We start from the raw sequence: 14,389 nt of genomic DNA, 5'->3' as shown, positions 1-14,389 counted from the left end.
GAGACGAAGCGAGATGATTTACTCCACCCAAAATCTGTCTTTGTGAGATAAGCCCTTTTTGTACGGAGGTCTATGAGGGAGAGTCGATTTACATCAGCCCTATCTGATAGAATATACGTTTTGTAATGTTTAGGCTGTTACGAATGTACTGATATAAGTGGATGCATGTGGCATTCCGGGCACTTTGAGAAAAACGACGACTGTAAGTTAGATGCGCCTGTTGTTCACACGCGCATCTGTCGTCTAATTGGCTAGAATGGTTCCACCTGATCTCCCCTGCCTTCTATCTTTGTGTACATGTATTTCCATTGTTAGACCAGCTACTTGGCTGTCTTGTCAATATAGTAGGTTATCTTTGGTATATCCCATTATTCCACTGCCATAGTTTTTGATGGGAGGTTTTAAATTAACATTGAAGTTAATTGGAAGCAGGTGCAGATTTCAATATAGGTGCTTTTCACTGTAATTAACTAGCAGGCATACTGGTGAGTAGGAGGGATGGGAATTGCCAGGGACTTCACGATACGATATTATCACGATACTTAGGTGCCGATAAGAAATGTATTGAGATTCTACATGTATCACGATTTATCAAAATGCTATATATGTTTTGTGTTTCGATACTGCGTTTTTATGGACATGTATTGTTCTGCGGCAGAGGGACAAGAGAGAGCTATAATAAAAATGAGTTTTGATCAGTCATGAAAATAAAATTCCTTTAAAGGTTGGCTGGACATTTAAAAAATAAGATTGAGGCCAAACTATGGGTGGTGAAATACTAACGCTTTGGCATAGGTACAGCAACTAGCGTTAGCTAACGTTAACTACCTTGCAAAAACGGTCTGAGAATGGCTGCCACAGGGAATGGGACCGTTGCACAATTGAGCCATCGACAATACTACTGCAACACAATGTAATGTCTTTTTTTAATCAATTCTCTGTTGGCCCAAACAATTGAATAGTATACAATTTATGGAGCAAGAAATGATGAAGAACTGATGTAAATAACAGGGCAACTCAGTGGCAGGAAACAGGATGCCAGAGCATAAGCTTCTTGTGATTATTTATACTTACAAAGAAACATAGAAATCTTACTGAGAAAGGATAGTCCCTTTTCAAATCACCACATCCTCTTTTCCAAGAAAAGCATCAGATACATTACTGATGAACCCACTATTTCTCTGAATTGCGCTGAGGGTGGCAAAGTCTGCATAACTTGAAAAAATAATCTGTATGAGAACAAGCTACTGCCAATGTTGCCGCTACCTTCTGTTTTCTGTAGTGTATGTACACAGACAGACTGTCCTGCAGAAACAAGTATTTGGTCATGCGTCATTGCCTTTCTGATGGTTGTATTTGTTCCCATCCAAGAGAATAGGTGAATCAGAGCCACAAATTGGTCCCTGTGCTTCTTACTGAATACTAAGCACACCAGCAATGTTTACAAACCTTATCGGAAGCAATACACTTCCATTCATGTATTTATTTTAAGAGAACATAATGTAGGAACACTAGTGCTGATGATATCAGTTAGAGCAGATAGGGTGAGTAAAGTTTATTTTGAAAATACGCTTGAGTCAAGATGGGGTCGTGAACATCAGTCTCATCACCCATGAAACATTTGAGTGGCCCCGGTCTGCATGGCTAGTTGAACAGTAATGGTCAACAATATGTGTGTTATTTGTCTGTTAAGGCAGGACCGAAGTCATTCCCATCTGATTTCAGCGGGCATTTGAAGCTTTGCAGTCATTTATTGCCTTAATTGTTTCCCATTGACAGGTAGGCTGCTCCTGAAATCCAAGCTGACTATTGTTTAGAGGAGCCTAACGGACTCATCTGTCAAATCATGGTGTCCCATTGTTAGCTGGTCTATTGCTTTTGAAATTGTGTTTTTTGTGTGCAAGACATTTGAAGGACGTTTTGATTGACCATCAACTAGAGTGATTGTTATGTCTCGATCCCTTTTAACAAAGTCAATAATGTTATCTGAAAGCTTGGTCAATATCATTTGTGGATGAACATAACCTGGAAAAAAGACATACGTATCCATATGCACTGTACTGTATTTGCCACTAGTTCCGTCTCTCACAGTTGAAGTGTACCTATGATAAAAATGACAGACCTCTACATGCTTTGTAAGTAGGAAATCCTGCAAAATTGGCAGTGTATCAAATACTTGTTCTCCCCACTGTATATAGTACAGGTATTTTGTAAGATGTCCAACATCTTTACATTCAATCAATAAACCATACAGGACACACTACAAATACTAAATCAATAAATCATACAGGACACACTACAAATACTAAATCAATAAATCATACAGGACACACTACAAATACTAAATCAATAAATCATACAGGACACACTACAAATACTAAATCAATAAATCATACAGCACACACTACAAATACTAAATCAATAAATCATACAGGACACACTACAAATACTAAATCATACCGGACACACTACAAATACTAAACCATACAGGACACACTACAAATACTAAATCAATAAATCATACAGGACAAACTACAAATACTAAATCAATAAATCATACAGGACACACTACAAATACTAAATCAATAAATCATACAGGACAAACTACAAATACTAAATCATACAGGACAAACTACAAATACTAAATCAATAAATCATACAGGACAAACTACAAATACTAAATCAATAAATCATACAGGACACACTACAAATACTAAATCATACAGGACACACTACAAATACTAAATCATACAGGACACACTACAAATACTAAATCAATAAATCATACAGGACAAACTACAAATACTAAATCAATAAATCATACAGGACAAACTACAAACATTTGAACTGAATCTGATGATGCTGACATTCAGCTAACAAAACACTGCACCAATATAAACCAAGCATGGACAAGATGGACTGGATAATGTCCCTTAATCTGTTGGACTACTGTCTGTGGACAGAGTACTGCTTGGTGTGGGCAGTAGCCTCCTGTCATTACCCAGTATGGCAGCTGGTCTGGTCTGGGATGGTCTGGTAGCTTTGGTCATCAGGGTTGGAGTGTTACCGGAAGGATTCATCACAGTTAAAAACCTTAGGAGATAAAGATAACTTCAGGTTCCTATACTCTTAGAAAAAAAGGTGCTATCTAGAACCTAAAAAGGGTTATTCGGCTATCCCTATAGGATAACCATTTGGAGAACCCTTTTTGGTTCCAGGTAGAACCTTATGGAGACTAAACCCTTTTGGAACCCTTTTTTCTAAGAGTGTAGTATATTGCATTTGGTGTTTTAATTTGTCATAGTCCCATCTCTCACATGGCGTTAGGGTTGGGTTTAGTCTGTCTTAACCATTACCAAGATGTGTAGCTATGCAAGTGTTTTTTAGTTCAGCCACTGAGTAAATCCAAATTCTAATCGCTACACATTACGTAACATATGTCCGGCTCAACAGAAGACTGATATATACTACCTGCTGAAGTTTGGATGGATAAGAGGATGTCCACACAGTGAGACACAGGCCAGAGTGCCAATATCCAGGGTTCCTACAGAGTCAGGCCCATATAGAGAGACTGTATGTGGGGTTCCCCCCCAGGATGGCTCCACCATAGAGGCCTGGTGCAGGGGGACATCCAAGTACAGGCTCAGGGGGTTGGTTAGAGGTAGCCCAGGGGCCAAGCTCAAAACACCAGCCTTCTCAAGCTTACGCCACTTGGCTCTGCGGTTTTGGAACCACACCTGGACACACAGGTGTAGCAAGTGGAGAAATGTCAGGAGCCTATTGATGGATCCATGTCTGACTACTATGTGTTGCAGCCTCACACTAAATAAGAATCAGCTCCAAGACCAACATTTACAGTATAAAGGGAAAAAACAAATGATTGAGTATGTGTACCTGGACCCTTGCCTCCGTCAAAGTTAGACTTGTCGCCAGTTCTTCTCTAGGGAAATAAAGAGCCATTGATCTATGAACAGTTTGAATTGTCTTTTAGAATAAACATGATTGAAAGGTGAGGTATGTGGTATACTACATAGCAACAAGACCCCCACTACTAATGTCAATAACCAGTAGTAATGATAGCATAATGTTATTACCTGGCAAAAATGTCTGGATAATGAGATTTGTGGAAAGCCCTCTCCAGTTGGTCCAGCTGGAAATGAGTAAAGGTGGTTCGATAAAGTCGTTGCTTCTTTGAGTTGATGTTGTGTCCATCTAGGCTTTCTGCTGTCAGCTGCTCTGTTGGGTCTCTGCTGGAGCCCAACTCTGTCTCTCTACTAGTATTTACTGGGAGCTCCATCCTGGTATCTTCTTGTAGCCGTGAAGTAGCTTTTTTGTTCTCCTCAGGAGCAATACGATGTGTTACTGATATCTGCTTGGACTTGTTGGATTGACTCTCAGTCCCTTTGAGAGATGTAGGACCCATTGTATCCACTGCTTGGAAAATGTGCACAGTTAGTCATTTATCATGTAACATAATTATTTTCACCTTTTTAGAAATTTCACCATTCACAAACGATTTCCCCTGCGCCACTTACAAAAGTTAATTGACAATTTTCCCTAAATTTAGTTTAGGTACAGTACCTCCTCTGTCGATCCCAGTGTCTTTGGTTGCATCTTTGCCCAGAATGGAATCAATCAAATAAGACGATGAAAATGTAAATGTCTGTAGCCCATGTGATGACTTCTGGTTTGTAGGATGGTTCTTCTTTTCCCAATCCTGTGGTTTAGGAGACCACCTTACAGCCCTCTCACTCATTTCTGTCCACTACGGATGAGATCTCTGAGGTACTCTGACAGAAGAGTTAGATGTGAACAAAGCATTGGCTCTCAAATAGTGGAAGCTGTGCTCCTCTCTATTGGTTCATCACTGTAGGGTTGTCAATGTCATTAGCATCTTTACTTTTCCATCTGCCAGGATAGGCAGGATGAAGACTTTATGTCCAGTTGTTTGTGAATTTGTAGATTGATAGCCCTACTTTACCATGAATGAGCAAAAATAAGTAATACTACTAGCAATATTAATATAATTTGTTTTTAGTATCAGCTCTAGCAATATAACAGTAGCTGTAATAACTGTAGCTGTATCCTTGTAATGGGGGTTGATAGGTCATATAATTGTTTATTGGTCCTGAATTATTTTATTTTGAAGGACTTCAATTTACTGACCATATAAAATAATTACACTTAATTTGAATTTTTATACCACTAAATTACATTCAATGATGATGGGAGATGAGTGCACTCTAGTGGCCACCTGTGGAAATCAATGTGGAAAGAAAAAGATAACTGAACCACAGTTTGTAAACCCAGAGGCGCAACATTGCGAGACTTCCGGGTACGCTTGCGAAACAGACCAGGCAGGGGTTTGATGTTGGAGAATCAAAGACAGAATGGAAAAATATTTCCTTAGTTGTTAATTTTCTCTAACTCTAAAGGCACAACCAAGATTCGAGCCGTCGTAAGTAGTTGAGCACGTTGTTACTCCGACCTCGTAAAAGTGACAAACTGACACGTATATAACTTTATATCGAACGAGTGCCTTTGATTTGACGGCCTGCACATGCGCAGTTCGCCGTGAGACGACCGTTAGACCCTATGACGTTTTTTACGCATGAGCTTAGTTAGTCAACGTAACCATGACATCACCTAAAAGTGTGATAAGGGATGTCTATTAGAGAAGCAGTTTTAGCCCGTCGTCATACTGTCTTTGTCTGAACAGTAATTTTGATCAAATGAAAGTTTATTGGTTGCCTACACAGATTTGCAGATGTTATCACAGGTGCAACAAAATACTTATGTTTTCTAGCTCCAACAGTCAGTAATATCTAGCAATACAAATGAAGTCGGACATTTACATACTTAGGTTAGCGTCAATAAAACTCCATTTCAACCACTCCACAATTTTCTTGTTAACAAACTATAGTTTTGGCAAGTGGGTTAGGACATCTACTGTGCATGACACAAGTCATTTTTCCAACAATTGTTTACAGACAGATTATTTCACTTATAATTCACTGTTCCAGTTTATCACAATTCCAGTGGGTTAGAAGTTTACATACACTAAATTGACTGTGCCTTTAAACAGCTTGGAAAATTCCAGAAAATTATGTCATGGTTTTAGAAGCTTCTTGACGTAATTTCAGTCAATTGGGGGTGTACCCGTGGATGTGTTTCAAGGCCTACCTTCAAACTCAGTGCCTCTTTGCTTGACATTATGGGAAAATCAATAGAAATCAGCCAAGACCTCAGAATTGTATTTTTAGACCTCCACAAGTCTGGTTCATCCTTGGGAGCAATTTCCTAACGCCTGAAGGTAGCATGTTCATCTGTACAAACAATAGTACACAAGTATAAACACCATGGGACCACACAGCCGCCATACCGCTCAGGAAAGAGACGCGTTCTGTCTCCTAGAGATGAACGTACTTTGGTGCGAAAAGCGCAAATAAATACAAGAACAACAGCAAAGGACCTTATGAAGATGCTGGAGGAAACAGGTACACAAAGTATCTATATCCACAGTAAAACGAGTCCTATATCGACATAACCTGAAAGGCCGTTCGGCGAGGAAGAAGCCACTGCTCCAAAACCGCCATTAAAAAAAGCCAGACTACGGTTTGCAACTGCACATGGGGACAAAGATTGTACTTTTTGGAGAAATGTCCTCTGGTCTGATGAAACAAAAATGGAACTGTTTGGCCCTAATGACCATCGTTATGTTTGGAGGAAAAAGGGGGAGGCTTGCAAGACGAAGAACACCATCCCAAACGTGAAGCACGGGGTGGCAGCGTCATGTTGTAGGGGTGCTTTGCCGGGTGGGTCTGCACCTGGCAAAGGAGTAGGAGTTCCGGGTGGTAGCTGACTAGTGATAGTGTCTAAGGTTCAGGGCAGGGTGCTGGGCGGAGGCTGACTAGTGATGACTGTTTAACATTCTGATGGGCTTGAGATAGAAGCTGTTTTTCAGTCTCTCGGTCCCAGCTGTGATGCACCTGTACTGTCTCTGCCTTCTAGATGGTAGCAGGGTGAACAGGCCACGGCTCGGGTGGCTGAGGTCCTTGATGATCTCCTTGGCCTTTGTGTAAGACCAGGTGCTGTAGATGTTTTTGTACCAGGCTGTGATACAGCCTGACAGAATGCTCTTGAAGGTGCATCTGTAGAAGTTGGTGAGGGTCTTAGGGGCCAAGGTGCATTTCTTCATCCTCCTGAGGTTGAAGAGATGCTGTTTAAATGTCTTGCGCCTTCATCACCACATGCAGTGCCTTTTGGAAAGTATTCAGACCCCATTACTTTTTCCACATTTTGTTACGTTACAGCCTTATTCTAAAATATTTTTGCTTAACCTTAGCACGCTATGTCATGCTGGTAGTGGCAGGACAGAGGTTTCCATCATTGCGGCATTCTCCATCAACATCTACAGTGCTGCAGAGAGATTTTGGAGAGTCAGGATTCTCACATAGGCTCATAAGCTCAGGCTTACTTGCTCTTTGGTGCAGAATTCAAAATGTTGTGACTGATTGTTGTCCATTACAGCACCAATCAGTCCAAGCAATAGTGGCACTTGCACAGAAAAATGTCATTAATTATTCAAAACCCACATTGATAGATACTTTCCAAACTCTCCTGGGGCTATTTAATATCAGGACTATGTGAAAATCAGCTAATTTAATTTAATCAATGAGGAGGCAGGCATATGGAAGCCAGCCCACAAGTTGGTGTAAATGTGGTTAAATTGAAGCACGGAGGGGGCTCTGATAAATGTACAGGAGATCAGTCTCTTCATGATTTATGACAGTAACTATTAGTAGGGAAGTGCCAGGAAAGGATCCTATTTGAAACTCCAAACCTCAATTTCTCACTTTCTTACGCAAACACAGGGTGTCAATATTGCCACACACATCGATTTGGAATCCCAGCCAGCCTGTCCTTCGGTCAGCCAGCTATAGCCTGCTTCCCTGCTGCACAGCTTTTAGCTGTAACTTAGAAAATGGCAGCATGCAGACTGACTAATTGACCAAGCAGTCTTTTTGATGATGCCCAGGTCCTATTCGTTTAATCTGGGCAATACTCTGGGAATGTGCACCAGCATGGCTTCACTTATGCAAATCATATTTTTGAATTAACATGCCACTGGAGGGGATATTTGACATAATATGAATCAGTGAGGATAATGTTGTGTGTGTGTGTGTGTGTGTGTCTGCATGTGCCATCTGCATGTGCACTGCATCACCATGTTTGATTTTCAAATCAACAAGTTCAAAACTAACCCGTCTGAACCATTTTCTATCAGATTATGTAATTCATTTGTCCTATGATGTTCCTCTCAGGGAGAAAAAGAAGCCTCACAACGGATCGGGTGGTTTATTCCACTGGATGGCAGTAGTACACCATGTGGAAAAGTATCTAAGGTGCATTCTAAATCTATATTTGTAAGATTTAGGCGATCATATTTAATCCACACGAATGAACCCTATGTTTAAGACTTGATCACACAGTGAAAACATGAATATTTAAAAAATCGGTGTGGTCATAAGGGTTTACATCATTAGATGTCTCTTCTCTTGTGTAATAGCAAACCACGTTGCTTTATGTTGACACTTGGCCAAAGAAGAATGCTTCCAAGTAAAGTTGGATCGATTGTTGGATCATTGCTCAGAACCATAGCGGTGCTCCTGTCACGTTCTGACCTCAGTTCTTTTGTTATGTCTTTCTTTTAGTATGGTCAGGGTGTGAGTTGGGTGGGTTGTCTATGTTAGTTTTTCTATGATTTGCTATTTCTGTGTTTGGCCTGGTATGGTTCTCAATCAAAGGCAGCTGTCAATCGTTGTCCCTGATTGAGAACCATATTTAGGTAGCCTGTTTTCTATTGTGTTTGGTGGGTGATTATTTTCTGTTTTCTGTTGTGTGGCTGCACCAGCCAGAACTGTTTTCGGTCGTTCTTTGTTAGTTTTGTTATTTCCGTGTTCATTTCATAAATATGGACACATACCACGCTGCACCTTGGTCCTCCTCTTCTTCCACCATCAATAGCCGTTACAGCTCCGCCCAATTTAGCCCATGTGGCAGTCAATGAAACACCTCTGGGATCTGGGTCTTTGTGACAAACAAGGACAGAATGTGCTCAGCCCTGAATTGTTCACTTTTCAGAAGAAGTTAAGCGGAGAAGTGTACATGTGTATTGAGAGAATAGGAAGAGAAGGGGTGACTCTGGTTTCTCGGGTGGAAGAGAAGAAATTCTGACATCTTGCTCGGAGACTGGAAAACAAGTTATTTTCTGTTGATGTACAATTCAAAAGATTTTTTAAAACTGTGGCCCCATTCAATCTACTGACCACCACTCTACCACTGTTCAGTCTTCAAAATCAAATAAAATGTTATTGGTCACATACACGTGTTTAGCAGATGTTATTGTCAGTGTAGTGAAATGCTTGTGTTTCTAGCTCTGACAGTGCAGTAATATCTAACAAGTAATATCTTCTCTTCCCTGTAATGTCTGACATGTCTTTTGTAATGCCAAATTCATTATCTTTCAAAATTCAATCTTACAAGCCAGCATGGAATCATTTGATGATAATCGTTCATCACATTTATTTTTGCTTTAGCTATTCTTCTATTTTCACAGCTTGGGTTTGTGTCCAGATCAGCCTATTGCCCCATATCAGCATACACCATTCCCTCATTAGAGTCCTGTGAGGACTGACCTGCAGAGACCTCATTGGAGTCCTGTGAGGACTGACCGGCAGAGACCTCATTGGAGTCCTGTGAGGACTGACCGGCAGAGACCTCATTGGAGTCCTGTGAGGACTGACCTGTAGAGACCTCATTGGAGTCCTGTGAGGACTGACCTGCAGAGACCTCATTAGAGTCCTGTGAGGACTGACTGGCAGAGACCTCATTAGAGTCCTGTGAGGACTGACTGGCAGAGACCTCATTGGAGTCCTGTGAGGACTGACCCGCAGAGACCTCATTGGAGTCCTGTGAGGACTGACCTCATTGGAGTCCTGTGAGGACTGACCCGCAGAGACCTCATTGGAGTCCTGTGAGGACTGACCCGCAGAGACCTCATTGGAGTCCTGTGAGGACTGACCTGCAGAGACCTCATTGGAGTCCTGTGAGGACTGACCCGCAGAGACCTCATTGGAGTCCTGTGAGGACTGACCTGCAGAGTCTCCTCATACAACGCCAGACTGGGTGCCATCCCCCTCCATTCCAGGCAGTCTGGTTGAGGAACCCGAGGCAGGAAGAGAGAGAGAAAAAGGGAAAAAAAAGAAAGAGAGAGAGAGGAGACTTCCTCCTCAAAATACTGCCGGGTCACCTTGATCATTCACCAATTTGCTGTCGGAATTAACATTTTAAACTTGGTGTGAATTAGATAGTTTTATGTCTCTACATGACAGTTTTCTATATGAAATGGTTAACAATAATCATATTGTTTATCGTGGGAACATGTTGTCTTGCATGTGAATGAGTCCCAGGTGTTAATCCCACTGGCACATTTCTCAATTACAACCCTCTCTCATATGTCAAGTGTTTGCTTTAATAATGACCTCAAAACACCACTGTCAATTATTGGCCTTCCACAGGATTAGCCCCAAGGCAATATTGGTTTCAATTACATTCTATATTTTGCTATGCACCCATTTATGTCTTAACTGGTAGGTAGGTTGAAATATTGTTTCATTTTGCAGCTTTTTGATGGTTCACACTGATTTAGATACAGCGCTAATTCATTGGACACTGTCTGATAGAGGAAGGCAGCCATGTGTTTGACACAGTTTTTCTAACACTAGTTTAGGGACGATTATTGGCCCTTTATGGGCTGTAAAGTGCTGATTTGCTGGGCAGCAGGGAGTCAGAATTAGTGGGCCATAAACCTGATGGTGCATTACAACGTCTTTAATATGCAATAATGGCCAAAGATGCTCTCAGGGTAAGAGCCAGAGCCCATGGGGAGTCCTGTTAACTGTACATTACCTATGTACTGTGTGGGTTGTTTGCAGTGTGTTTGCTTATATAGTCCTATACAATATTGTCCATGTTGTGTAATAAATGTACAGAAATGAGCGCATAGTAGTTTTTGCAGTATGTTGTTTAAGTTAGGGTTCTATTGGCCATGCTAGTTTTCACAATACTATCTTCAATTTCATGAGAATTATTCTCTGTAGACTGTTGCATCTATACATGCGTAGTTGTCATGAAACAGTTAGGATGAGTCAATCTATGAAGGCTATCTGTTCTTTCTCAATATGTTCTCATGGCATATTTAAGATATTGGAATTATGGGAAGGAGAAAGTAGGCTACATAATCAATCTACATCAGATATATGAACAGAATGAACCCTTTTCTGCTCATAAAATATATTTTTTTTTCTGGAAGAACATTGACATGATTGAAAGGTATAAAGCAATAGTCATATTTACGGCAGTGAAAATGAATTCAGAAGCAGGATTTAGCCTCATGCCAGATACGAAGAACTAGACATTCAATCACATTTTCTGTATATGTTTCTTAATGTTGACAGTAATTTGTGGTCTCTGAAGCCAGCTGTGGCACACGGTTGAACCAACTGGCTTTCTGTTCCCTTGTTCATCTAAGAGAAATGCAATTTAGGCTAGAGACAACTACTGTAGTCTGGGCTTCTCTCCTACTTGTTGTACTTAATAAAGTTTATGACAAGCGTGGCTATGTTTTGATTAGAGTGATATTCCTAGCTTTAGCAATAAGATGGGTAAAGCAAGCACACTGTCTGCTGAAAGAAAATACAATTGCTTATTTAATAAAATGTGTTGCACTGGCTGTACATCTAGCTGAATGCTCTTTAGGGACCAGTGTTTGAGAAGAGTTTTAGACCTTATGAGCCACCTTTGATCACTGGTTCTGTCTGTTTCAGATAATTGGACACTAATTACAAGCATCAAACACATTCTGCTCTCACTGCAACAGATCTGTTCCTCTTCAGGTCTCACTGTGTACAACATAGCTAGACTGTTTACTTCTGTTGTGGTAGGTTCATGTTGTTGTCTTTTTCATTCAAATCATTAGACTATATAGGAATGTATCACACTATAATGTATGTATAAAACCAGCCTCTTGTGCTCCATGTTTAATGGCATCAAGAGCCAGTGGTTTAAGCCTGTCGTGCGTGTTGGGCGATGTGGTGTCATCACCATCAGCACATCAACTAGAGACACCTTAATGACAGCCTTCTCTCTCTTGTTCTCTCTCACACACACACACACACACACACACACACACACACACACACACACAGATCCCCTCCAAACCCAACAGTAAAGTCACCTACGGAGCCCATCACACAGGGAAGCAGGTCTCTGAGAACAGCACAGACCCTGTCACACTTAACTGATCCATCAGGCAGGCTGAGCTGCCAGTGATAGCAGAGTGGGCCTCACCATCTCGGCTTCCTGCCCAGGAGGGTGTCACCGGAGGAGGGGACACTGCAGATGGGTCTAATGTCACTTAATGTGGAGGCATGAAGGCTCCTCTTAATTAGCCTGTGAGTCTGATTTCTCGGATGGAAACAAAGAGGGCACAATAGGAGGGCTCCTTCAAACACGTGGCATTTGCTTTTCTCCTTGATTATAGGAGTTGCAGTGTGATGTAGGCCACCTAATGGGCACACTGTGGTCCCCAACGCTGGCTGATGTATGGCATCACACTCTGAGGATAGTCATCACTCGACTGATTCCTCAGTTTCCGTGTAGAATCACAAAAGACAGGTATAAATTATTGTTAGGATAGTGTTTAGCAGGGGCTAGACTGGGCAGGATTATCATCAAATCTAAATAAAGGATAGAATTGCTTGGGTCTTAATATTCTCTTGCTCTCACATAGAAATTTCAAATGTTGTCCTCTGATATTGACTTTACCTTTAGGACAGTGAGAGAGTACACTTATTAGTGAAATTAAGCAATAATCCCATTGACTATAATTGCAGGTGGAGAGAATTTAGGCTTTGATTGAATGTGATTATTTTCCAGCCTCTAGCTACCAGTAGCTGGTTTAAGTTCCTGAACTCAGAGATGATCAAATCCTAGAGCCTAGAGTCAGCCTCTGTGATTGTAGGTCATGCCAGTCAACACGAGTCAACACTAGTCTCATCAGGCAAAAGTAATCCTGACAGGAGTGATGAGGCAGTGGATGCATGCTAAGACCATCCTGGTTGATTGACACATGACAGAGGAGAAAGGCTTCTCGGGTAAATGTAAAGTACTGTATATTATAGTGCTGGAATTCATTTGACATCTATGTGTCACCGTATTGTTTTATGTATCCATCCGATATACGATAGTATTGTCGTAGCATTGACTATCATTAAATGTGAAGACTGTTATATCATCAAATCTATGTGTAATTATTCCTTACGTGATTAAACTAATCATGTAACTTTAATTAACTATGAAGTCAGGACACCACAGGAATTTGTTTATAGAGTTTCTATTTCCTGAATTAACTCTTCAGATATTTTCATATCTTATCGATTACAGTCTTCTATTAATGTACTGTTACCTCATCAGTCTCATTCCTGAATGTCGCAAACCCTTGGATATCTGCACGAACTCTAACATAAATCATGAATCAGCGATATAAACATTGGCTTAATTATTTATTTACTAACTAATCAATCACAGAATTACATGAACACACACACACAATTAGTTATACATTGGGTACTAACATGACACAATGAAAAGTCCCTAGTGGACGAAACCAATATGACGGCTTGGTAGACAAAGGAAAGGGGTGGGGTCAGCTCAAGAGTGGGAAAACTCAGAGTTTTTAACTACACTCATGGAAATGCTAGTACTTTTAACATGAACAACTGCTCATTCGAAAATACATTGCAATTTACATATTTACGAGTGCATGCTTTTGTTGTCCCTCTGCAATCGCCGGTCCGTCTGCTGGATAGTTAGTCAACAGAAAGCCTCTGGTTTGTCCACCAGAGATCAAAGTCTGTCGAAGTTGTACGTTGATATAATGTATACGTCACCGAGTACCAATCGGGAAATAGTCTTTGATCGGATGCATTGACCAGACTAAAGTATTTAAACAGCTGCAACCTGAGTCATTGATCTTTAGTTTGTAGATTTCTTCACCATTTCAGCATGGGGATGATCTCCACGTTCTCTGGTTTAGTGAAATTAAGCAGGAACTTACCTTAGCTTTCTTGGGAACAGGAACAATGGTGGCCCTCTTGAAGCATGTGGGAACAACAGACTGGGATAGGGATTGATTGAATATGTCCGTAAACACACCAGCCAGCTAAAATTTGATTTGATTTGTCCTATGTAGTTTAAACCACTTCACACACCAGCATCACCGGCATGTTTTGGTCTAATGTACATTTTGTCGGAAGTAGGTTTTATA

At 40.9% G+C, this 14,389-nt stretch overlaps 1 protein-coding gene across 1 annotated transcript; it reads right to left on the bottom strand.

The window, feature by feature from the left end:
* Positions 1–917: 917 nt before the first annotated feature.
* LOC112257076 (aristaless-related homeobox protein) lies at positions 918–4,779 on the bottom strand. Its single transcript, XM_024430653.2, has 5 exons — positions 4,582–4,779; positions 4,095–4,431; positions 3,895–3,940; positions 3,472–3,737; positions 918–3,093 (listed from the first exon to the last, which is right to left on the bottom strand). Exons 1-5 carry the CDS (start codon positions 4,754–4,756, stop codon positions 2,934–2,936), a joined length of 984 nt encoding a protein of 327 aa, XP_024286421.1. The 5' UTR covers positions 4,757–4,779; the 3' UTR covers positions 918–2,933.
* Positions 4,780–14,389: the final 9,610 nt, after the last annotated feature.

The sequence above is a fragment of the Oncorhynchus tshawytscha genome, linkage group LG08 (assembly GCF_018296145.1).
Source record: "Oncorhynchus tshawytscha isolate Ot180627B linkage group LG08, Otsh_v2.0, whole genome shotgun sequence".
In the NCBI taxonomy this organism is placed as follows: Eukaryota; Metazoa; Chordata; class Actinopteri; order Salmoniformes; family Salmonidae; genus Oncorhynchus; species Oncorhynchus tshawytscha.
Note: the sequence above shows the minus strand (reverse complement) of the source record. Positions and strands in the feature narration are given on the sequence as shown.